Source organism: Ischnura elegans, chromosome 13, assembly GCF_921293095.1.
Source record: "Ischnura elegans chromosome 13, ioIscEleg1.1, whole genome shotgun sequence".
In the NCBI taxonomy this organism is placed as follows: Eukaryota; Metazoa; Arthropoda; class Insecta; order Odonata; family Coenagrionidae; genus Ischnura; species Ischnura elegans.
In genome coordinates this window covers 1858-27160 of record NC_060258.1, presented here as the reverse complement: position 1 = coordinate 27160, position 25303 = coordinate 1858, and the positions used below count along the sequence as shown (strand labels likewise).

Sequence of the window (25303 nt, the reverse complement as noted above, 5' to 3'; positions counted from 1 at the left end):
TTAGTGCAGCATTGCATGAGGTTTAAGTTAAACATTTGTAAGATTTATATGAATTATCCTGTCCGCTAGAAAATATTGCACGCGCAAAGGTGACTTTTCTGAGGGAAAGCACACAACATGGATAGAGTATCTCACTTTTGAGCGCATGTGGAAGTTGAGATTAGAAATACCAGTGAAAGACTTATTGCAAAATACGCAATAATAATACAATACAATTGTACGTTTACACATGTGGTGGTCAGGGCCGCTCCTTGTAGTGATGGACTTGATGCGGACTATGCTCACATGTGTGAGCATGTATGAATTGTCAAGGTAACCGCAAAACACTTTCAACAAATGTTTCATTGATAACGTTTATCTGCTGTGTGTATACGAATGGGTTACTAGGTCGCATCATGGCGCGACAGACTTGCTGCAGACGTTGCAGAAATAAAGCAACTCGCTTTTTTGCACAAATGTACTAAGAGGCTCTTCTGTAAAAAGAATTTTCGCACATTCTGCACGACAAAGGCTTCTCTCTCGAGTGTATACGAAAATGTGTCACTAAGTGGTTCTTTTTCGAGAAAGACTTTTCACACTCGTGTCATGATTTAAGGCCTCTCTGTCGTATGCAAAAGCATGTGACTGTCGAGAGAACATCTTTTCGTGAAATGTGTAAACAAGCTGCCATGTTGTTTATTTAAATAAATTAAAATTAACAATAGTAGTGAGGAAGCAATAATGGGAGGCAATAATGGTAGTGAGGGACGCAAAAGAAAAAGGGAGTCGTGTATGGAGAGAAGGAAGAGATAGACGTGTTGTAGAAGATTGGGAGATAAATTAAAGTACTGGTGTATTGAGAGACCGGAGGAAGAAATACGGAAGAATTCGGGATCGGCAGAAAGAAGAAGAGGACGCAGACCAAAAGCAGGCGCCTACGAGAGAGAAAGAGACCGGAGAAAAAGGGATACGGCAGAACTCAAGATCCCCACTGGTGTAGTCCTTGGCAGCGGTTCAGTGAGTGGCAGTACGGGTAGTACAAATGGGATTATAATAGTCATGGCGGCTTGTTGATGTTGTTTATGCTCACGAGTTTTAAATTGTAAAGTTTCTTTATAAAGTGTTATATGAAATCATTTGTTAAGTAAGAGAAGTGGAAATTAAACAAAACGTTACATTTTGGCGCCGCAACGTGTGGGGCCCGACTTCTCGAGAGGATCGAGACCACGGAACGCCTGAGGAACGAGTCGCGTCGTAGAGAGCGGGAATTCAAAATGGCGGGAACGAAAAACTTTTACGAACTGAAAAAGGTGGATTTACAAAATTTGTTGAGGGATCGGGGATTGACGATTCAAGGGGCGAAATTTGAGCTGCAGGAGCGTTTAAAACCGCTTTTGATAAAAGAAGGGATAGATATAGAGACCCATGAGTTTGAGATGGAAACGGAGGAGCAAGGATACAATGACCTACGGGTGCTATTAAGACAGCTGAAGGAAGAACAGGAAAGGCGAGATAGTCAGTTGAAGGAAGAACAGGAGAGGCAATATAGTCAGTTAAAGGCAGAACTGGAGAGGCGAGATAGCAAACAAGAAGAAAGAGACAAAAAGTTGGAGGAGACAATGAAGAGCATCAACGAAGGGTTAACGGCGTTTCAGCGAGAATATGGTGGAAGAATCGCCGAGCAAGAGAAGAGAATGGAGGAAATACGCTACCAGATGGATGAAATAATCGCTGAAGTAGGGACAAAATTGGGTGAGACTGGCGAAAAATTTGAAGAGTTGGAAACAAGCCAAGCGGACATGAAGGCCGGGATTGAGGAAATTAAGGAGAAGATCGAGGAAACAGAGAAGAGGATGGTGACGAAATTTAATCAGCAGTCTATCAGCAAAGCGACCGATCTGGACGAGGGCGTAATGATTGAAATTACAAGACGTGTCAAGGAGGATTGCGCTCGGCTAACCCTAGCACCAACAGCCGTAGGTGCGGTGCAAATGAAGATCCCTTCATTCGATGGAAGTCACAATGCGAGACCCATGAGATACTTCCAGGAGCTGAGAGAGTATTGGGAGATGTACCGCTTGACAGAAGATGACGCACTACGTGTAGTGAGACAAGGGATGATCGGGAAGGCTGGAGAATGGTTTGCCGCGACGCAGCATTTATACGGAGACCTCGCAACATTCCGGACGATGTTCCAGGAGCAATACTGGGGGGAAGAGCGACAGATAGAAGTAAGGAGAGCCCTCGAAACGGGAAAATACCCGGATGACGATAGGCAAACACGGGTCGAATACGCTACTTCTAAAATCAGCGCAGCAAATGAGTTGAGGCCACCAATAGATGACAAAAGCTTAGTATACCTGCTTAGGCAACATTTCGGTGTGGAGGTGAGTGTAGGGATGGTATCCCACAACGTAAGCTCGCTACAACAATTCTTAGCTTTGCTGGCGAGATACGACAGGATCCCGGGAGAAGATAGACATCCTGGACAGACGGGGCAAAGAAGATGGTTTGATCAAAACCAAGGAATGCAAGAGGAAAGAAACCACGGAAGCCAACGGCGACCGGAAGCAGGAACACCGAGATGGGTAAACCAGCAGCCTCAACAATATGGGAGACGTCCGTTTTCGAGGAGACAGGACGAGAGAAGACCATATCAATCGCAAGGATATTACCCAAGGTTCGAGAGGGAAAATGAGAGGGACGACCGACAACAAGGCCACGATGACGTTACGAAAGGATACAGATCGGGACAAAGACACCCCATAAACTCACTAGTGGTGGAAAACAGTGAGGGACTAAACCAAGGAGGCAAGACGGCGTCGGAAAACTGAGTGCGGCAGGGTATGAAGAATGTCCCATCATGCCAAATGCCGAAAAAGGAGATCGATTTTGGGACTTACCGAAGGAACAACGGGTCAGACAACGGAGAAATAGAACACAAATAATAGTAACACAGGAGAAGAATGAAAACTGCGCGGGAGGAGGAGTGATCTGCAATGTCTTTGAGTCACCCCGAGACTACCTGATGGAGAGAGGAAAGGATGCCCCGGGAATCGTCAAGTGCCCGGAAATTGAGATCAAAATAGAAGGAGTCATCGTAAATGCGTTGATAGACACGGGATCAGAGCTGACATGCATTAGCGAAGAATTTTATCGTGAAAATGAGGACGTACTAAGGAACGGTTTAGAGTTACCAGTAAATAGAATCCAGATAACAGGAGCTATTGGGAAAAGGAGTGGACGTATAAGAAAACAGATCTATTCAAACGTCGAGATAGGAAAATTAAATATCAATATGGCCTGTAAGGTAGTACCGGAATTGATTAAACCCTGCATCATTGGAACGGACACGTTGGCTCAACTATCCGCGAAAATTGAATACGAGACCGGAAATATATCTTTAAGCGATGGAGAAGAGAAATTTACCTGCACCTTCAGAGAGCTACGAGACGATTCGCAGCAAAGCTCAAGGCACATAAATGAAGTCCAGGGGCTGATAGAAGTGGAGAGCGAGGAAGGAGAGCGAGAATGGAGCCTAGAAGAACGCATTAAGGAAGCGGTGAGGGAAATAGATGGAATACCCTGGAGTAATAAGGAGGAATTGGTGAGAATGATCATGCGATACAGAGATTTATTCAGCGATAAGCCCGGATTGATAAAAGGGTACGATTATAAAATTTCAATTAAGGAGGGAGAATTTTGTCAACGAGGGTATGGAATTCCATTGAACTTCCGGAGTCAAGCAAGGCAAGTAATACGAGAAATGCTAAAGGAAGGGATAATTGAAGGAAGCACATCCCGGTATATCTCACCATTAGTTCGTGTCATAAAGAAGGACGGTAGGTGAAGAAAAGGGGGAAGTTAGATCGCAACGAATACATTGTAGGGACGGCAGCGAGCAATTATAACGCGAGTAATAATCCTATACTGACGGGAGAATAAATACTTTGTAGCATATGGGTCAGTTGCAGGACAATGAAAGAACAACTTAGGGGATTAGCGCGTAGGTCAATTAGATAAGTGGAGAAGGTTACACCCTGGAGAGATGGTGGAAGGGTGATATGACAAAAAAAATGAGGGTAAATACATGTGTAATAATTTGATATGGATGATTACAAAAGTGTTTTGTTGGTTATTTATTAAGTACATAGTTAATATTTATATGCTTGGAATAAATGATGACAATGATGAATGAATGAGTAAAGTGAACGAAGAAGGGGAGTGATAAGTGAAGGAAGTGTGACAAATAGAATAATAAAATGCCAGTATTGAGTGAACTGTGTGTATGTGATGGAAAGGGGGAGTGAAGTGCTCTGGCTTTCAGCTGCAATAGAAGAGGTATGAATGTGTTTTCAAAGTTATGGTTTCAAGTGTTCATTATTTTCCTAAATATTATTAGCAATCTGGTACATTATTCGTGTCAAAGCCGATGTTATATCTGATCAAATGGTCAACGAGGCATATTCTGCTAATGTGACATGACATGTGTTCCCATTGTAAAAAAAAATAATTACAATTAATTTAAGAGGGAAGTTCAAAACTGAAGGCGTTGGGGCCACACCCATAATACTCTGTTTTTGAAGGCTTTGAAAAAGAAAATTACATGTCATTCCATTTTCTTTTCCAATGGGGCTAATGTAAACAAGCTGCCATGTTGTTTATTTGAATGAATTGAAATTGACAATAGTAGTGAGGAAGCAATAATGGGAGACAATAATGGTAGTGAGGGACGCAAAGGAAAGAAGGGAGTCGTGTTTGGAGAGAAGGAAGAGATAGACGTGTTGTAAAAGATTGGGAGATAAATTAAAGTACTGGTGTATTGAGAGACCGGAGGAAGAAATACGGAAGAATCGAAGAAATACGGATCGGCAGAAGGAAGAAGAGGACACAGACCAAAAGCAGGCGCCTACGAGAGAGAAAGAGACCGGAGGAAAAGGGATACGGCAGAACTCAAGATCCCCACTGGTGCAGTCCTTGGCAGCGGTTCAGTGAGTGGCAGTACGGGTAGTACAAATGGGATTATAATAGTCATGGCGGCTTGTTGATGTTGTTTATGCTCACGAGTTTTAAATTGTAAAGTTTCTTTATAAAGTGTTATATGAAATCATTTGTTAAGTAAGAGAAGTGGAAATTAAACAAAACGTTACAGTACTAATGCAGATACAGATCCTGTAGTATTTTTCAGAATGTTAAATATTTCCTTTGTCATCTCTTTTGTGCTTCAGCAATGTGAGAAAGCTAAGAGAGAGATATGACAAGATTTAATTGTATTTAATCAATGGTGGAGATCTCGTCAGACTCCATATGGGAACGAGAATGTCAAATATGTAAGACTCCCGAGACGGGTGGAATAAATTATTGCGTAAATTCTCCCTCTATCGCAGGAAGAGGCCGAAGAAGTGGAGAGGTTGGAGATGCGGACAATATATGTGGACTTTTCACGGCGTACAAAAATACGGAAAACCTCTTTCTTACTTTTCCAATGCAAAAAGACTGTGCGTGATTTGTGAATAATTGTCATTTCAATCCCCTGCAGAATGCATCAAGAAAAGAAATGGGTGGGATGAATTTCACGGCTACTTACTACTTCTTCCAACTTAAAAATTTAAGGCCTATTATTTTCAAATATGGCAAAATATTGATACAGAAACCAACTCAATAATAATAATAATAGAATAAAAACTTAAGCGTTTTTGGCATCAGTTTTATGATCTCGCTTCAATTAATAATTTTTACTCACAAATTGGTCCGTATCAGGAATGTTTAAAAATTTAATACAAGTTTTCAAATAGTTTAAAGCACTTTAAAAAAATTAAACAAAACAATACAAATGGCATTGCAACGTTTTATGAATTTTTGTTATATTGTGTTTTTTTTCCAGACCGCACGTAACTGGTAGTGTAACAAGAATTGCACGTCACAGGTCAAGGGTTAAAGACACCAAATTATTCGTTTTGCTTCTTGTGTAGTCTCACGAAAAATAAGGCACGTTCAAGAATTTAGTTTCACAGAATTTGTTTTATTAAGGATCTAGAGGCAAAGCAAATCTCTTGGTGTCCTTGTAAGAATCTTAGGTATAGTTCTGGTAAATACATGTTTTTGTCATGATATCCAAATTTACAGTAATAAAGGCAATCCTGAATTCATGCCAAAACTAAAATTTATTTTCACCAACAAGAAAGGCATTGTTCATAATGTTACGGCTACTGATACAAATATGTTTTTTTAACAACTCTGCCATCACTTCTAGTAACCTACCAAATGCAAAAAATAGATATTACACACATAAAAGATTCCATAAAGTAATATAACAGTCCATTCGTGTGTAGGGATGATATGATAATAATATATCTCTCCAACCGATTACATAATATATCACCATTTTTCCCATCCACCAACTTAATTATAAAAATTATTATGAGGCAGTGAACTCAAATAAATATACATGTATTACCCCCGGGACTATTCCATTTCAACAAGTGCTCACTTTATACTTACCAAGGGGAGACCACCAAACTTGCTCCGCCTTTTTCAATGCCGTATTTTTTATGGCCTTCCGAATGGTGAACACATCCCCAAACTAGTAGTGGTTCCGTTGAATGAGCCTTAGTTTGGCTGTAATTAATTAATTTTCATGCGGTACTTTTCACAAGCCACCTATAGTACCATGATATCGCAGCACTCAACAGTCGGATAGGGTGGGGTAGTGGTTAGCTCTTACGGCTACCACTCAGAGGGACCAGGGTTCAAGACTTTCATGATGGTTGATTATTTTGTTGTCTTCATTGTGATCATACGGCGTCAACTTTTTCATTAGTTTTAATTGCGACAAGCATAGACATGAGACTATTTTTTTATCACCATAATGTCATTAAAGTATTTAAGAAGCGTAATTTCCAACCTGGAGAAGTGAAGGCTCCACTTTCTTCTCAATAACATACCGAAAGATTAGCGGGGGGCTAAAACAGTGGCCTTTTTTTTTAAGAAATGACATTTGTTGGTGGGCATCTTGTTATTATATTGGAAGGGCTACAGAAGATTTTGGGAAGCGGTGAGCACAAGACACATTTGGTGTAATTGTTGCTTTTAACCCTCTAGCAGGCACGACTGCTATTTCTACACAACCGTGCGAATGGCGTACTGTGCCCATGTTATGTGCATATATGATAATACTCGATTTTTGTTAAAATTAATCTTTATTTTTAGAAATAAGTAAAATCTTGCACATTTATAGGTGATAAAGATGTAAAGGTACAAAGGTGGTACACGGCTGGTCGCGCGGCGTAATTTATACGCCACGTGTGACGGATTTCTCTTGCTGATCTAAAAAAATTAGCTACAATACCTCGAATTTTGAAAACTCGCAACATAGGCAGTCAAAGTACATTGTATGAATACACGAGACCATTATAGCCCAGAATGTACGTACGATGTTAAAATCCTTGGTTTTCAAAGATTGACTTATTTTATACGCCAGCGTGCCCGGTCCATGGTCAATGACCATTGGTCATCAACTTTTATTTCATCCTATTTGTTGGTGGAAATTATATTTCGGAATGGTTCTTTTAGCACATAGGTGCTGTGTAAGTAAACTCCCTTTGGAGTAAAGTGAATTACAAGTGTTCGAGAAATATGGCATTTTATAATCGTTTTATGTTCTTATTAATTATGTCTGTAGGCGTGTTGTTGATCGCCGCGAGCCTTTAATGCAATGTGCTCTTGAAAGAGTGGTTTCCATTTTTAATGTGGAAGTTGATTAGAATAAGCAATGAAAAATTAACATTTTGGCACACACCAACCCTTGCTAGTGTAGTCGTCGTATCTCCATGTTTGAAATGACACTGCTTAAATACCTAAACGCCATTATGATGATGAAAAAATAGTCTCATGTATATGCTTGTCGCAATTAAAACTAATGAAACAGCTGATGCCGTATAATCACAATGAAGACAACAAAATATACAGCAATCACGAAGTCTTGAACCCTGGTCCCCTGGGTGGTAGCCGTAAACGCTAACCACTACCCCACCCGATCCACCTGTTGAGTGCTGCGATATCATGAAACTATACGCGGCTTGTGAAAAGTGCCGCATGAAAATTAATTAATTACAGCCAAACTAAGGCCCATTCAACGGAACCACCACTAGTTCAGGGATGTGTTCACCGTTTCAAAGGCCATAAAAAATACGGTATTGAAAAAGGCAGAGCAAGTTTCGTTGTCTCCCCTTGTAAGTAACAAATCTGATGGGTCAAATCCTAGAGAAAACTTACAAGAAAGCAAAGTTTCTAAATAGTTTTGGAGTTGTAATCATTCCATCAAAACTTTGAACACCGTCTAAATATTCACTCATCGTTACAATCGCCATTTAAAAATGTATGAATACAACTCTAATAACAACAAATTAGTCCCTTGAGCAAAATTTGAGTTATCAAAATATTTCTCAGAGCAATCTTTAATTATGGACACTTATGCATATCTTTTGAACAAAAAAGAATCGGCAAATATACCAAAATCAACCTCTAAGAAAGAGTGAATAATCCACAAATGAAAAAAATCATAAAGTTATGTCACAGGCAATCCTTTATGGTGATGTATTTGAATAATAATAACTATTTTAGCCGATAATATTAATTAGAACCTTTTCAAGTACCACATCTAGGGTGCACAAATGCTTACCTCATCGTCTTAAAATAACGTTACAAATGGTAGTGATAGGGTGATTCATCAGAAAATTTAAATATATATCACCAAGAATATTCGCAGCACTTATGTTATGTCACAGGCCATCCGTGCGTTGTGATGATTTGATAACAATATATCTCTCTAACTGATTACAGTAAACTCTTGATTTTACGAAGTCAGTGAGACCGGAAAATTGGCACTTCGTAAAATCGAGTTTCGTAACATCAAACCTTTTTCATGAGTCACGAAAAGATGTTCGCTTTTGTTTCTTCCGTCCTTTTTTGCCTTTAGTGGTCTCATTTAAATTCTTTCGGTGGTTATTCTCGGTATTATCCACAGAAAAGGCTTTTTGTTATCGATTTATGCTGTGAAAGATCGTTAAATAATTATACCACCATAAAATTTCCATTTCTCGTTCATACTTCAACATAAATGATCGCTTAAGAAATTCCCGACCAGTTTAGAAAACGTAATCAAATAATGAATTGCAAAGTTTATTATAAGAATTTAATGTTATAAATTTGTGGTAAGGAGCGAATAACAACTATTAAGTTCACGTAAGATAGATATTTGTTTCCAGCACCCACGGAATTTTAGCGGCAGCCGGCCTAACCGCCATTTATGTCGCCCTCTATCGCTCAGTGACAAGAAAAAAAAACGAGGGCCTCCACCCGTTTCCAAAATAACCTTAGTAAGTTAATATTTCGAGTTACTCTGTGTATTCAGTTGAATGTGCTATCTTTTCCATTGGTTATTTTTGTTGAGATTCAGTTACGAATATAAATTACCTAGGATATATATCTTCTGGCAAATATTTGAAGTAAATTCTGTTTGAGTTCTCCGTCCGGATACTGTGCTCCATCATCTTTGCAGACGTTGCTACGAAAGACTTTATTCTTCATCAGGACCATATTCTTCATACCGGGTGTGAAGTGCTATGTTCATATAGTATTTCTCTCTTCTTTTATGCCGACAGGAGCAAGGTTCCAACCGGAAAACGACAGGAGAAACATCTTCCATTATCGGAGAAATAAAGAGGGAAACGTTATTATCCGCATTGATTGTTTTTTTACAAGAGATGTTTCATCATTTCTCAACGTGTGTGAAGTATTGGTTCACTGCGTGAATTCTCAAAAATGACACGCAAAAACCTGTACATTCACCTCATTTACTTTTCGTGCCCCTTTCTCCTCTGTATTGAAAGTTATGCAAAGAATCATTGACGAAGAGAAAAGATTTTCTTAGCTTTAGCACTGAAAATAGTCGCGCAATAATCGTAAATAAATATAGTGAGGAAAGAGCAAAGAAAATAATTTCAATTGCAAAGTCAGCTGAGAAGAAGAGAGACAATTATAAGCGCGGCACCATTTTCCCGATAGTGGAAGATACTTCTTCAGCCTCTCTCCGGTTAAAACCTTACCCCCGTTGCAGGTAAAGATCAACCATGCCCTTCTCCATAGTTGGACAACGTTCCCAGTGGGTGGGGTGAATAAGAGTGGAATGAGGAAAGAATTCCGGTCAGCATAACGAGGGGTGGAGGGGCAGGAGAAAGAAGGGTGGGGAAAGGGCCTTCAGCTCTGCCTCAGTCTACGTTTGGGGGGCGTATTTTTTTACGACGCACTCAAGCTCAGTCACCTTAGGGAGGGAGTGAATGGGAAATGCTGGGGAGGGAGGGGTTTAGGATGCGTAAGGTGGGTGTCAGCAAGATCGGCAGAAGGCGGCGGGAGGAAGGAACCATAGCCGTGATTTTATAGCAGCAGATTTACTAGTAGACTAGTTGTATCAATTAAAAACCTTGAGAACATCCTCATGGTGCGCTATCAAAGGGAATCCGGCCGATTTCCAGTAATTTGCGATTGTAGTGGAGGAAATAAAGTACGTCTTTGAACCCTGTTTCCGCGATGAAAAATGACAATTTTATTTACTTGGCCATTTTAGCAAACCTAACAAAATCGTTATTTCTCATCGCAGAAACACGGTTCAGAGACGTACTTGAAAGCCTGATTGGCAGGAGTGCGATGCAAACAATTATTTTTGATGATGGCATTGATTGATAGATTTTCAAAATGCAGTCAGAGCGGTCACTTTTGGGGAAAAAGGCCCCACGCTCAGAGGGTCGAAGAGAGGGGCCAGCAAGGGTGAGCTCGTCGAGGAAAGGGTCCCGGATTAGGGACCCTTCAAAGTGCTTCGGCGAAAAGTAGTCAAGTAGTCTTCGAAGTACGTTCACAGCAGCCTGCCTTACGAACGTACCAGGTACGTTCACAGCAGTGCAAAGGGTTCATTAGGAGTGCACGAAATACCCCGCGCGACCTTCCAGACATGTTAAACTACAAAGTATTGTCGATGCGATGTTTACGAATAGGCACATAAAAAGGGGCATTATGTCAGTCGCGATGTTTTGCTTAACTCATACTTCCCCTAAATTCCCACCGTGAGGTTTTAGACGAACCCTTTCTCTCCAAAGTGGCACTATCATTTACGATTTCACACTTTTGATGAACCACAGTTGGAAGCGCTGATTTTTTTAGCTACTTATGCCGGCGTACCTAGTTTTGTTAACAAATATATTGCCATAGTTCGTATAAATGAATGCCTTTCGCTCCTGGGGACCGATCCGAGGATCGTAAATTCAAAACATTTCGTATAATCAAAACTTCGTACAATAGAATAGCACCATTTATTTACCATAGGCTTTTCGCCAGGACCGCACTATCACTTCGTATAATCGAAAACTTCGTAAAATCCTGCTTCGTATAATCGAGAGTTTACTGTATATAATATATCACCACATTTTCCATCCACCAACTTAATTATCACAATGAATATGAGGGAGTCAATTCAAGAAAATAAATATATTACCCACGGGACAATTCCATTTCAACAAATGCTCACTTTATACATAACTTACAAATCTGATGGGAAAAATCCTAGAGAAAACTTAAATGAACGCATCGTTTTTAAATAGTTTTGGAGTTATACTAATTCCATGAAAACTTTGAGCACCTTCTTAGAGTCACGCATTGCTAAAATCACCATTTAAAAATCTATGAATAAACCCTAATGACAAAAATTAGTCGTTCGAGCAAAATTTGAGTTGACAAAATATTTTTCAGAGCGATCTTAAATTATGGAAATTTAAACATATCTTTTGAATAAAAAATTAACATCAATCACCAATTATGTATATCTATATTAAGATGTGGATGTACACGTTCTTCTTCCATATAAACGTCCCACCCTGGTTTTTCCCGCTTAAATGAATAAATGATGGTGGCTAAAGTTTGCCAAAGTGCATGACTTCCTAAATGCGTGGCTTATTTATCGAAAAATAAATGAACAGAAAAAAGTCACTTTTGAAATATCGAAGGTCACTTGCCTTGATTATGTTAAAAATGTTTGAAAATCATCAATCCAAGGAAATCAAACTTATGTTCCCATTAATTCTGTTAGATTTCATAGCCTAAAACTATGGCCACAATTTAATGTTATCTAAAGACGAAGAGTAGACTGAAAAGGAAAGCAAAATCATTTTGTAATAAATGCAACATTGGCCTTCATCCAAAAATTTTCTACGAATATCATGTAAAAAGGCCAAAATGTGTAACGTTTCTAGTCTACATGCTCTTTCTGTATAGTCTTTTAACATCAAATCACCGTCATGATTATTGTACTCATTTATTAAATAAATTTAGCAAAACTTCTATAGGAATGCACTACTGCCCCCTGTGCATGGTGCCCGATACATTGGACGGGCTGTATTATTTTAACTACTGATTGTAAAAATTTAAAAATTTCATAAATTAGTTAAAATGAACCTTAATAGCCAGAATAATAACTTTTTAAATAAATATTTGACAAAAATAACTTTATGCACTAAGGGGTTAAGTAAAACTCCTTCGTTACTAAATACAAAAGCATAAATAATGCAATGTTACTCTGGCTCTTAATGTAACACAGTTTATTACATGGTGCCAACAACGGGGGGGATGCCAACAATAGGGCATTCTATCCTATATGTATATGGAAATGTGGATGCAGATGTTCTTCTTCCAAATAAACGTCTCACCCTGGTTTTTCCCGCTTTCAGATCCTTCCAGAGTTCCGATCTGATCGGGAAGGGGTCATGGTCTATACATCGCGATGCCTCTTCGAACACTCTCTCATTGAGCATGAGAAGAAGTGGCAAGATGATAAAGTTGAGGATCAATATGGTCGCCGTGATGATCCATCGGCAGTCTGCCAACGGATGATCGCCGTCCAAGAGAAATGGCCAACACAGGGCCAAAACAAAGGTTTCAAAGTTGTAGAGGATGTCGTCATATACACTCACTCTCCAAATTCTCATCGGGTACGGCGTGATGAAGACACGGTAGACCATCCACAGTGTGCTGGTAGTTTTTGTCATTACCCGCCTATTGGGAGAAAAGAGACATGAATTCATATGAAAAACACACGAATTGTGCAACAATGCATACAAGGCTCAGCTGAAAATCGACAAGTACTCATTTGCGCCCTGCAAAACACCCATGAAAAAAACTGAAGTCATTCTTAAGAATACTGAGGGGAAATAGTAAATATTACCCTCACCGGAAAATCACACGTATCCTATGTGTGTAGTCCATGAGCCAAGATTCAGAGGTCTTGAGGCCTGGTTACATGGTACATTAGAATGTACAAGATTCTGTACATTTTTCTGAATGGTTTTCTGAACAGATTCTTGTACATTCTCATGGACAATATCCGCGAATAGGTGATTACGTGGTACATTTTTTCAGACATTTTTCCGTACATTTTTAAATGTGCAACAAATTATTTTAACGTCAAATACAAACCAATGGGGAACATGCAAACTTATTTAAAGTACTAGAATAATAGGATAGTTACCTCAAATGTACTTGCCGAAAATTTCACGGATGAATAATGTTTTAAAGCAGAGACATGAGTCATTAAAAAAAATCTTCATCGACTGTTTGAAAACACGTGACGGAGCGTGGGCGCGTTACATCACGGCACGGTATCCACTGATGACAGGCCTAGGAAGTGGATAGAAAAACTGTCTATGTGGGGACTCAAATGCATATTTGGCGAATATAATTGCTGCTTTAACTTCAAACTTGGGATTGGGAATATTTTGGGTTGCCAAGGTGTTGTTGAAATAAATAAAGACGATTGTTTGGGGAGCTTTGGGAAGATTAAATTTAAATAAGTTGATTGCAGATTGTGGTCTACCTTACACACCTACATCATTTGCTTAATGTAGTAAGTGTATGGCAGCATGGACCTTCAATAGAAAAACGTGTGAAAAACATATAAATCATGTATCCCATAAAATCGTATAAAGTGCCCCGTTGTCTAGTACTTCTATTTACTCGCCGGAGATGTTTTTTGCTTGTATTCGAAAGGACGACAATAAGAGGAATAAGTGGTTGATGATCCACAGAATTGAGTCAAATACATTATCTATATTGCCAACGGGATATCCTCAACGTAGGTATATGTACTCTTAAATCAAAGTTACCGAAGGTTTTATCAAGTTACTTATTTCACTTTGTAAACAACTCTATAAATGTACCTATCATTCTACCCATTGTAGGATCAAATTATAAGGAAAGTGGCTGTTTACGAGAGTAAATACAGATTACGATTAAACCACGGAGAAAAATAAGGAATGTAAAGGGCAGGTGGACTAGCAAGGAGTCTTTCGCCGATATCGTTCAAATTTGGTAGGGTAGTAGTGTTCCATAATGAATGCACATTTTAAAAATTTCTCGTGCCCTTAAGCCTTGCGATATAAAAAACAGGACATAATAAAGGCAATTGAGTTTTAGACTTGAAAGCGAGTGTGTGTCATGATTTCACTCCATCCTTCTCCTATAAATCGGCGCATGCTACGGGAATTTACTAGAAATATGAGGCTTTTGGCAAGGTAAATTCATTATTTATTACTGTGATGCCCATAACGTTCACTGCATGTCGAACAACACCTTAAATTTCGACTCGTTTTGCAGTCGGTCTTGATTCAAAAACAGGAACTCGAGTAAATACAGCGTAAATAGAACTTGAAACTTATTTCTTTGTCTATCACATGCTTTTTTATCCGCTATCATTTGAAAACGCAGTCACTCCGTCAAAGAAAGCAAAGGAGGAGCTTGTTGTTGCTACTACATAGCGTTTTTAAAGGGCCCAGTCCATATCGATTCAGGCAGGGGGGTTACCTTCATAGTCTCCCATTTTGTTGAATTTAGCATATGTCAAACTTCAGGACAAAGTAAGTAATATACAGATACTGATGCCATTGAACAAATGTTTAGTTCATTGAATTGTTAAATTTAGTTCTAAGCAGAGTTCGGAGAAGTATGCCTTGGAAGCTGTATATTTTTAATTTGCACACATAATTTGAAATCCATTAATATTTTTTTAATTTGTGACTGTTACCCATAGTTAAGAAGAATAAAAAAAAATATAGTTAGCCTAGAGATTGTGATTTTGTGTTGTGATCTGACAATGTGGTAATGGAAACTTGCGTAATGCATGGAAAGTTTTTGAATTGTTTATAAAACCTGTAAAACTGAAAAGTGGAAGTTCTCCTTTTCATGGATTGTAGCGCTCAATGGTACTGATGAACAGAAAAAAATAAAAAATTTTAGGATTGGCATTTTTGAGAAAAAAAATTTTTTATTAAAAAAAATTAAAAAATAAAAAATTGCAGCAAAAAAATGTGGGCACAAATTTTCAAATCAAAGATATGAATTTAATTGCAAAATTATTACCTTTCAAATAAAACAGAAATTAGCAAAATATCTTGAAGCATTCCTGAGATATGAGCATTTTAGTATTTTGTCCAAAATCACAAGTGATAGCACCAGCGAGTCCATGTTCGGTGGAATGTATCTCGGGCCAAAAATTTTTTTTTGGACAAAAATAAAAACGACATATTACTTAATTTGTCCTGAAGTTTGACATATGCTAAATTCAACAAAATCGGAGACTATGAAGGTAAGATTTTTTCTTTGGCTGCCTGAATGGATATGGACTAGGCCAAAGGCTTTATTTAGAGTAGAGAAACTTGACAATCCAAAAATTCTTGAATGGCTCTTAAAATATACACACATGAGGTAGTGGGAATTCGCAGTTTGCGGATCATATTCACCAAGACTACATACTTGAACCATTCATATACCTTGAACCAATATAAGTTGAACCATTTCTTTCATTTAGTTTTATAATAAATTTTATACAATCAAAATTGTGTTAAATGTTATGTAAAATGCTTAATAAAAGTATAAGTATTCATGAAATGTGTGCCATAAAAAAATAAAATGCGTAAAAATGTGGGAAAATTGTAGCATTATAATAACACCGCCAAGATTTCCTATAACACCGAAATCACATGGTTTTAAAACGAATTTTGGCAAAAAATAAAACCACTTTCACGTACCTCCACCAAACAGTGAAATATCCAAGTCAAGCAAGATCATATCAAATCCAAATAACTACCGGGGCCGTACATAAACAAAGAAGTCACCTGCACAAGCCAGGTGAACTGAATGTGTCGTTTTTGTAGTCTGCCACCAGGTGACTCTGAGTTCAAATTGTATGATTGTCTGAGCAAAATTAGAACAGACATTCATAAAGTCATACATTCTCAAAAATTTTGCGTGGTTACACGGTGCATTTTCGTGTTCATTCTGAAATTCAGACATTATCACATTTTCTTGTACATTCTCATGTACTGTATAACCAGGCCTTTAGAGATGTTATTATCCTTCCAAGGCTTCCAAGGTAATTATTTTATTTATGTTTGCCAACTGTTTTCCTTTCTTGTTGAGTTATGTATCTAGGGGTAGGGTGTCCCAAAAAAACCGAAAGTTTGAAAGTTGAGGGGGCATTTCCATTTTCCTATGCGAATGCATGAAAAAACATCCCATAGAAATTTTCAGCTCAATCGGACAATATTTGACCCTGCCGAAACGCATTCAAAGTTTGAATTTTAGAGTTTTCCAGATTTCATGCAATGTTGCCTACCCTGCAGGAGGCTCGAGTGTTTAAAAAACAACCAATTTTAAGTTCAAACCATCTCCTCTAGCTCTATGGTCGTTGACAACAACACTTGAGTCAAAATGAGCTTCATAGCCACAACTCGGTGTGTTTACAAGTCCCGCTCGCCGTTGCGGCCGCCAGGCGCCAGTCGAGTGCATATTGCCCCGCCGCGGCGCGCCGTGTCGCGTTGAGATTCGAGTTATGCTATGCGCTTTCAGAACATCGCTCTGTTTATGTTAAAAGTATCCCGACTTAGTCTATCAGTCACTCGTGGAGTTTAGTGTTGTGCACTAACTGAGAACGAGAGGTATTGTCGTGTGTTTCGAGGTCGAGGCTGTTTCGGCGGTGGCCAGAATGAACGTGAAGTCGAAGGGTACGCCGGTTATGCGAAGTGCGACAAGTGCGTGGTTGGAGGGTAATGAGTATAAACATTTGCCCGGCAATGGTAAACTCCCAACGCTGCGTGAAGTTCTCAAAGTTTTCTTTTACAACCTACACTGTTCTCCAGGATCGATGTCAGCGGCAGATGCAGCAAGGATTGCAATCAAAGAGTTACTTGCTGTGTGGGGAAAGTCTAATATTCCTACGCAGGAGGTTCGAGCAGCCATTAAGAAGCTCCTGACAGCTTACGAGAACTACCGTGCCCTTGGGAAAGACAAAAATAAAACTAGTGAGAAGTCAGTGTCCGCAAGAGAGGAATTCAGCAAAGTGCTCGACCGTCTGTTTGACATCGGCTGCAAAGACGCCCTTTCAAACATTACTGTGGAGGAGGACAAGCTGTTTTACATATCTATGAAAACTGATTGAAAAGGATATATGGCGGGTATTGATATAAAGTGGTGTAAGTGTTTAGAAAACCGTAAGAGACTTCAAGAAGAGGATTTTTAAAGGAAAAAACGGCATGAGAAAGAAAAGGAAATATTGGATGAGAAAGTGGACCTCGTTCGACAGATATCTGCGGAGAGTACGACGAGCTCGTCGGATTCGGAAGAAGGTAATTTTTTCCGGGTGCGGGAAGGGTGACCAATATGGCGGAAGAAAGGGAGAAATAACATTTTGTTACTTTTACAGAATTTGAAATGCGGACAAGGTCCGGAAAGCGCCGTAGAGTAAGTATACTGTCCGACAGCCTTGTGACTGCTTCCCTAGATCGGACTCAGATGTCCTCTGCCGCTGGGTCTATGATAGTCCAGGCTGTCGCCAATGCGACAGCATCTGCGTTAAGTTTTAAAGGGGATGAAATCCATTTAGTATCTTCTCCAAATATCATCTACATAGAATGAGAGTGAATAAAAGGACCGAGACAGTAAGAATTTCACCCTCAAGTTCCTTTAGCAGTGCACTGGGATGGGAAATTACTTCCAATGCAACGAAGACGACAAGAGGCTGTTTGAAGCATATTTCAAATGTAGATGACATTATCAAATTTTGTATTCTTCAGCTGCAGGATCGTAAATGGTAAATATCAGGATGTTCAGGGTGATTTAAAGTCCATCCTCAGTATTAGTATTTAAAATTATGCCCCATATTATTTTAGAACCACCATCCTCGAGACGACTACAAAGAACTTTTGGAGTTGCGTATAGTGTGGTTGGGTGGTGTGGTTCCCAAGAAAGAGAAGTCTGTGGTTCGCCCCCCAGGCCCAACTGACAAATCACGATGGATGAATAAGGAGCTCTACGCTTTGAAAACGTGGATTTTTGGCAAGCAATTGCGTTTGTCGACACATGACAGTGACAATTTATTCAAATTGTGTTGCCTCATTGCAATTGTATATATGAAACATTGGTACATCTGTCCCTTGGCAGTGAGCGCTCCGAGAATGGATCTTGAGCTACTTAAAGTCCTTGCTCGGAAGAAAGACCCTCACTACGCAGCAGCTTTGGCCAAGTTTTGTAACCATCTATGGTTATAACTTTCGAAAACTTGAATTGTATGGCCCTCTTCGATGAAATGGTTTCTGACGACGAGAAAAGAGACATTGCGGAAGCAATCAGAGAGAATGAGGGGTCTGATGATGACGCACCTCGGGCTACTCTTCCGCCTAATCGACCTATTAGTGAGCTGACTCTCGCTGACTTCGCTTCGAAAAATTCTGTGAAGTTTTTCAAAATTATTGGTATTTCGCCGGCATTTTTGCTGCGAGATCCGTGCACATGGAAAAGTGACGTAGACTATCAGAAGGGCCTATCTATAGTTCAACACCTTAAGGTTGTTAATGATACTGCAGAGAGAGGAGTTCAATTAATAAAATATTTTCTAGTCAAGAAAAAATTGACAAATGATGAGGTTCAGAGGCAACATCTGTTACTAGTTGTTAAGCGGCATAGGAAAATGCATGGAAAAAGTGGCAAAAAACTCTAGTTTTTCATATTTCTTGTTGTTCACAGTGCATTTGTATCCGCATTATGACAGTAAAATAATAAGAGAGCATTTTCTTACAGAGGTTTCTAATTTTAAATCCCCCAAGACCCTTAGAGCTAGGCAACATTGCATGAAATCTGGAAAACTCTAAAATTCAAACTTTGAATGCGTTTCGGCAGGGTCAAATATTGTCCGATTGAGCTGAAAATTTCTATGGGATGTTTTTTCATGCATTCGCATAGGAAAATGGAAATGCCCCCTCAACTTTCAAACTTTCGGTTTTTTTGGGACACCCTAATCTAGGGGACTAGTTGCCATTGAAGTTGTATGATAAAACCTCTTTACATCGTCATGGAGGGGACCAAAATTTGGGTAATTTGATGTATGGAGGTTCACCATAGAATGGTTTTAGTGGTAGGCACCATTTTTTCATATCCTTGGGAAATGAAAGGTATTTAAGCCATTATATTAATATATGTAGACATATAGGTATGCATAAGTGAAAATATATTTACAATTTAATCAGTATATACACAAAGGTAAAAGTAAATTGTTCAAGAGGCCTTTTAAGATAATAAATTTATAGTTAATGGGTTTGCTTAAATTTTTTTTATAAACTCTTTCGAAATAATGTTTTCAATTCCACGAGAACTTTTTAATGTCATTTTCACTTTAAATAAATCACTAGTGCTGTTTTCGTTAATGCCTTTTGATCTAAGAAATAATTCTCTGTTCTAAGGGTAATAATTTACTAATAGTATTCGGAAGAAAGAACATTAGTTTTATATTTCTCAACATAATTTCTTCATCCTCGTATTTAACTGCCTGAGTTTTTTTTATTTGTGCAGCCTACATATACAGTTTCTTCTGTTTTTCCTCGGTTGTTTAAAATAGATGTGAGGGTGAATGATGGTGTTCCAAAGGTCACTGCCTTCTGCCTGTCCTCGTTGATGGCTAGGAAAATTGCTAATTATGTGCTAATGTCAAGCAGTCGCCTTCTTTTATTTCTCGAATCCATCATCAGCCTATGATTAATTAAGTAATTTTCATAGTTTTTCATATTTTATGGCAAACAGTTGAAGATACTCCTAATTAGATCTTTTAGAATTGATTTATCATTCTTATAACATGTGACTTGTTAAAGATTATAAATAAATAAATAAACACGTGACTACTGCAAAAAATAGACAAACAAATTTACCGTAATTTTGAAACTTTTGTTGAATTCCCTCTCTCCGAAATACAATACACGTAGCACTCGGAAGAAAAACTCTGTCGAGGGCACACAGAAACGGTAGGTCTGTGAAAGGACGTGATTTCCCGGTGAGAATGCTGGGCAAACTACTTCAGAATGCGGCGGCGACGGTAAAAATTTTCATTGCCCTACCGCGTATCAGCTAATTAGCTGTCTCCTTCACCTAACACTGTCGTGCATGGATTGATGTTCGTTCAGTATTGCTAGAAATTGACGTCCCAGACTCCCGATAGAAGAGTCAGAATTCGCGGCATAAATACGCAGGCAAGACATATGACTGTCGCTAAGCGCAATAAATTTTAAACTACGATCGTACACGAAAGCATCGAAAAAATTACCAAGGGGGCAGTGAGAAAGTGCTACACCGGGAAATATGGGAATAAAATAATTGCAAAACTGTATTTGATTTATTTCGAGTCACGGAAAATTCATGAAATATTTTCATTCTAGGAGCGGAAGTAGCAATGCGGTCGAGTAATTCTGTCTCCATGGATGGGAGTGAAGTTGGTAGAAATATTTCCGTCAGCTAGTGATTATAGGCTGCGCTGGTCGCCTCTTTTATTAACTGAACATAGTATGTAGGCACTTACAAGAAAATAAAGCCATCAGTAAAAGAAAGCGAGTGCTATCGCGCGATTTTGACCACGATTCGGGAGAAAACGATGTGCTCTGTCTTCACTTACCGTCACTTATTTAATATGATTACTTAATATGTCACGTCACGATTACTTAATACGTCACTTACTTAATATGATTAGGATAGGTGGATGCCCTAACTAATGGTTAACGTGAAAATTATTAAAGGTGTATAAGAAAAAAATAAGCGTGAAACATTTATCTCTGAAAATGCCATTCCATACACATAATCATGGCTGCATTAATGGTCTCTAGTTGTCTCGGTACGAATTGCGGAGGTAGTTAGGCCGTCTCAGGCTGTCTTGTGGGTACGATATCTGAAGGTTTTACGAGATAAAGAGGTTCTCTACATAGAGGTTTTACTGTTTATGATAAAACCTCATATAAAATAATAGATAATGTGCCGTATACTAATCAGAATACAGAATTAGTGCTAAAATTACAGACTTCACAGAATACTGACTGCCTATATGAGTCATGGTCAATTTGAAATGCCGGGAGCTCCTACTCAGATCTTACAAAAGGATATATTATTGCTTGAATTTTAAACTGACTACTTCTTTTCTTCTTTCAGGAAGTGGAAGATGATGCAGCCTTGGTTTCCTGAATTTAACTTTCACCTTTTGCAATGGGTTACAACGCTTGTTCCGAGTTAACTTTTTTTCTACTTTCCGGCTCAAATCATTGTTTGTACTTGATTTATCTTTGTGCCATTTTTTAATCTAAATTTCACTTCCTGTTTGCTGGCCCTTAATGCTTGTTAGCAATTTCCATGGCCACACTTATTCTTTGTGTGAATTATTTTATTTTTCTCTTTGAATAAATGTTTTATTGTATGTATGTTCTGGTTTCCTTACATATATTCATCAATTTGATCAATTCAATTGAATATCTCATTTCTATAAATGTATTTAAGATATTTAAGATAAATGTAAGATTTGCATGGAATTAAGAAAGTTCGCTGGAAAAACTTGTCTAGTTGTAATTGATTATTTTTTAAACTGGATCGAATTATTGCTGCTAGGATCACGTACGGCAGATAAAATTGTAAAAAATCTGAAACCAGTCTTTACAACCCATCGTATTCCAAGAGTAATTACTTGTGACAATATGCCTTTTAACCCTCTTTACTTTGGACATTTTACAAATGATTGGGGAATTCGGTTAAAAACAATTAATTCACCTCTTTACCCTAAATCAAATGGACTAGCTGAAAGAGGAGTTAAAATGTAATGAGAGTCGAGATGATGTTCATCTCTCACTGTTGGAACATAGAAACACTCCTGTCTCGGCCTAGAAGCATCTCCAGCTCAGTTACTAATGAGTCGAAGGCTATAAACATCCAACTTGCCTTTTATAGGCAAATCGTTAAAACCACTGATTCAGAAAAATGTACGTAATAATTAGAGGTCAAATGTAAGCAATATTATGACAGAGGTGCTGTCACCAGGCAAGACTTTTACCCAGGTGATAAAGTTGTAATAAAAATAAGAGTCTGGTTACTTGGTGTAGTAGTGGCCAAAGATAGAACACCATGGTCCTGCATAGTAAAAAAATCATGAGAATTGGATGTTGCGAAGGAATTCATTCCATTTGAGATAATCTATAACCCCTATGCAAACAAATTATAACAATTTAATCGATAATGAATACAAAACTAGAACAGGCAGGAATTTGAGAAAACAAAAGAGGTACTGTGATTGACTGTATTTTGAATATTATTTCAACGTTAATTTTGTATTTGATTAATGACATTAATGTAAATTAGGTGATGTTAAAGTACATTACTTTCTTTAAATTTAAACATTCGTAAATTCTAATAGTAAGGTCTGAAAAGTTTGCTTGAATTAAATGATTATTATTATTTTATAAAGTGTGATGTTAACAATGGAATGGTTATTTTCGTTTGGGTTTAATTTTTTAAATTGAAAGGGAAATGTCATGATATTTTCTCATTTGTTTTTCAATTGTTTTAAGTGCTGTCTACACTCCCTTTATTCATATGCTCACTGTTGAATAAAGGTTCATAAGAACATGACAAGAAACATAACTGTGAGTTATTGAAATATGCGAATCAGCCCCCGGTTGGAGGTTGGGTCCATACCTTTCGAACGGCGATTAGCATTACTTTTGGCTTTCGATCCATTTGTATGCATTTGAAATGCTCTCTCTCCAATGCAGTTGGAGAAGAGTATACCATATTTCACTTTCGTTGGAAAATTTTCAGCAGGTAAGTCAGTAGCGAGTTGAAGAAAGTTAGGAGTCGACAAAGACATCAAGAGAAAAGAACCGCTGTCATTCAAATGGCTGCTAGGGAATGTCGTACACAATACTGTGTTGTTGCTGTTTTATGGGTTATATGAGAATTCTGCAAGTAAATAGGAAACATCAGTCCAAGGACCGTCCGCCTATTCTGTAACCATCTGCGTGTGATGGAAGTGACGATTCCAGTTGCAAGGTTCAAGATAGTGAATTCGATGGAGACTTCGGCATAGCAGCCAATGCATAGCTCTATTTAATAAAAGGTCGCTGCACTTTTATGCGGTACATGCCAAATAAACCAGAGAAATTGGGAATCAAGTACTAGGTTTTGACAGATTTTCAATCAAAATACTGCCTAAATGACTTTCCATATTGTGGCAAAGATGAAGCTTGGCTATCAAATGAAACATTGGAGAAATACAAAGTTACTTAAGTGACCGAAAAATCGAAGAATTCAGTGCTAATTGTAAATTTTAACATTAATTTTCAATCAATTTAGCTAGCAGAAAATTTGAAAAAATGAAAAATTTCCCTCACTTGTATTAGATAAAAGTTGGAATTATTCTTGGAATTACGTAAATCTTGAAATAATTCTCAATTATTGATTAAAGTATAATTGAAAATAAGATGAAAAGCTCGATGTAGCATTCCGTTTCGATTCCATAAGGAATTTATTTATTTTTCGGAAATACCTCTTCTCGCATTTTGGTTATAAAATATAATTTCTTACGTAATTTATAAGAACTTAAAAATACGGCTTGCCTTAATGAGAGTTTTCATAGCATCTTACGATCAATATTAGCTCATTTCCAGTTTCAGGACCACACAACGTGATGAAAGAAGCGATAATTGTTTCAAGGTCTAAGAGACAAGAGGCTTTATTTCATTCGTTGGTTTAATCCATTTTGATGGAAATGTAGTACCTGCTCAATCCTGTTGAACCACATCGAATTTGATACCAATGTGTGGACACAAAATAGTTTGTCTAGATTATTCAAGGTACAAAAATCACAGTGGGAAAGGATAGGTGTTCATTTGATCAAGATTTGATTAAAAAAGTTGAATTAAATTTTTTATAGGGATGAGTCGATTCCAAATCCCGATTCTCGATTCCACCGATTCTCGGGCACGGAATCGGAATCGAGAATCGATCGCCTAATGTCGATTCCGATTCCATCGATTCCAGGTAGATAAACGTTTTGAGCATAGACGATAAACCTGGGGCATAAAGGATGCCACACACCTAAGCGGCCGCGGTGTCAGCCTTGCCCACACGGAGGAAACTCGGAAAATTGATTTTGTTTAATGGCAGGAATTTGAAAATGTATCTGGCTCCAAAAATCCTGGATTCGTCCATCCCTAGTTATTTTATTCCATTCAATTCTTAAATTTTAATGACAGCGATGCTACAGATAAATCAAAACCCTACCTGTCAGAAGGAATAAGAATCGATGGAATCGGAATCGAGAATCGGGAATCGATTTGAAGGAATCGGAATTGGAATCAGAATCGAAAAAAGTGGAATCGACTCATCCCTAATTTTTTACATCTAATACTAATCTAAATTTTACTATTTATACCACAAAATGAAGGATTGACCGTAGAACAAGAAATACAAACTATAATGTGTCTGACTTATATGTATTATGATTTGAATTTGCAAAACATTACGGTACCTGTAATCATCTCGGTCGGATCTGTATTTGTAGAGACAAAGAGAGAGGAACCCAAGGTAGAAAAAAGCAGCCACAGAGAACCACGCTGGATAGAGGGCCATGACCATCGAGAGTGCGATGAACCTGCAACCTATGGATACGGAGGAAAACCACAGGTAAATGCAGGAAGAGAAAGTGAAAATTCTGAATAATTGATGTTATGACACATTTATTGCTCAACAATATAATTACCTACTCTTGTTTGCCATAAGAAAAAAGTGAAGGGTGAATGTTTATCCTAGCACAAGGTCCGACCGACGACAACACATGCGGATTGCTACGAAATAACCCAGCCAGAGCACATTGCGAGGTAACCTTGTTCCCCGGCGGAAACGCGCGACGATTAAAAACATGATGCCGTTTCCG

General features: G+C 38.3%; 2 protein-coding genes across 2 annotated transcripts; one reads left to right on the top strand and one right to left on the bottom strand.

The window, feature by feature from the left end:
• Nucleotides 1-1415: 1415 nt before the first annotated feature.
• Nucleotides 1416-2813, top strand: LOC124170145 (trichohyalin-like). Its single transcript, XM_046548837.1, has one exon. It carries the CDS (start codon nt 1416-1418, stop codon nt 2811-2813), a length of 1398 nt encoding a protein of 465 aa, XP_046404793.1.
• Nucleotides 2814-11917: 9104 nt separating this feature from the next.
• Nucleotides 11918-25020, bottom strand: LOC124170201. Its single transcript, XM_046548898.1, has 2 exons — nt 24899-25020; nt 11918-13077 (listed from the first exon to the last, which is right to left on the bottom strand). The coding sequence occupies exons 1-2, from the start codon at nt 25003-25005 to the stop codon at nt 12627-12629; spliced, it is 558 nt and encodes a 185-aa protein (XP_046404854.1). The 5' UTR covers nt 25006-25020; the 3' UTR covers nt 11918-12626.
• Nucleotides 25021-25303: the final 283 nt, after the last annotated feature.

Excerpts from the sequence above, each read along its gene's own strand:
- LOC124170145 (XM_046548837.1), top strand. The coding sequence starts at position 1,416 with ATGGAAACGGAGGAGCAAGGATACAATGACCTACGGGTGCTATTAAGA.
- LOC124170201 (XM_046548898.1), bottom strand. The coding sequence starts at position 25,005 with ATGGTCATGGCCCTCTATCCAGCGTGGTTCTCTGTGGCTGCTTTTTTC. Across the intron at positions 13,078-24,898 it reads TCCGACCGAGATGATTACAG|GCGGGTAATGACAAAAACTA; the intron begins GTACCGTAATGT and ends TTCTCCCAATAG.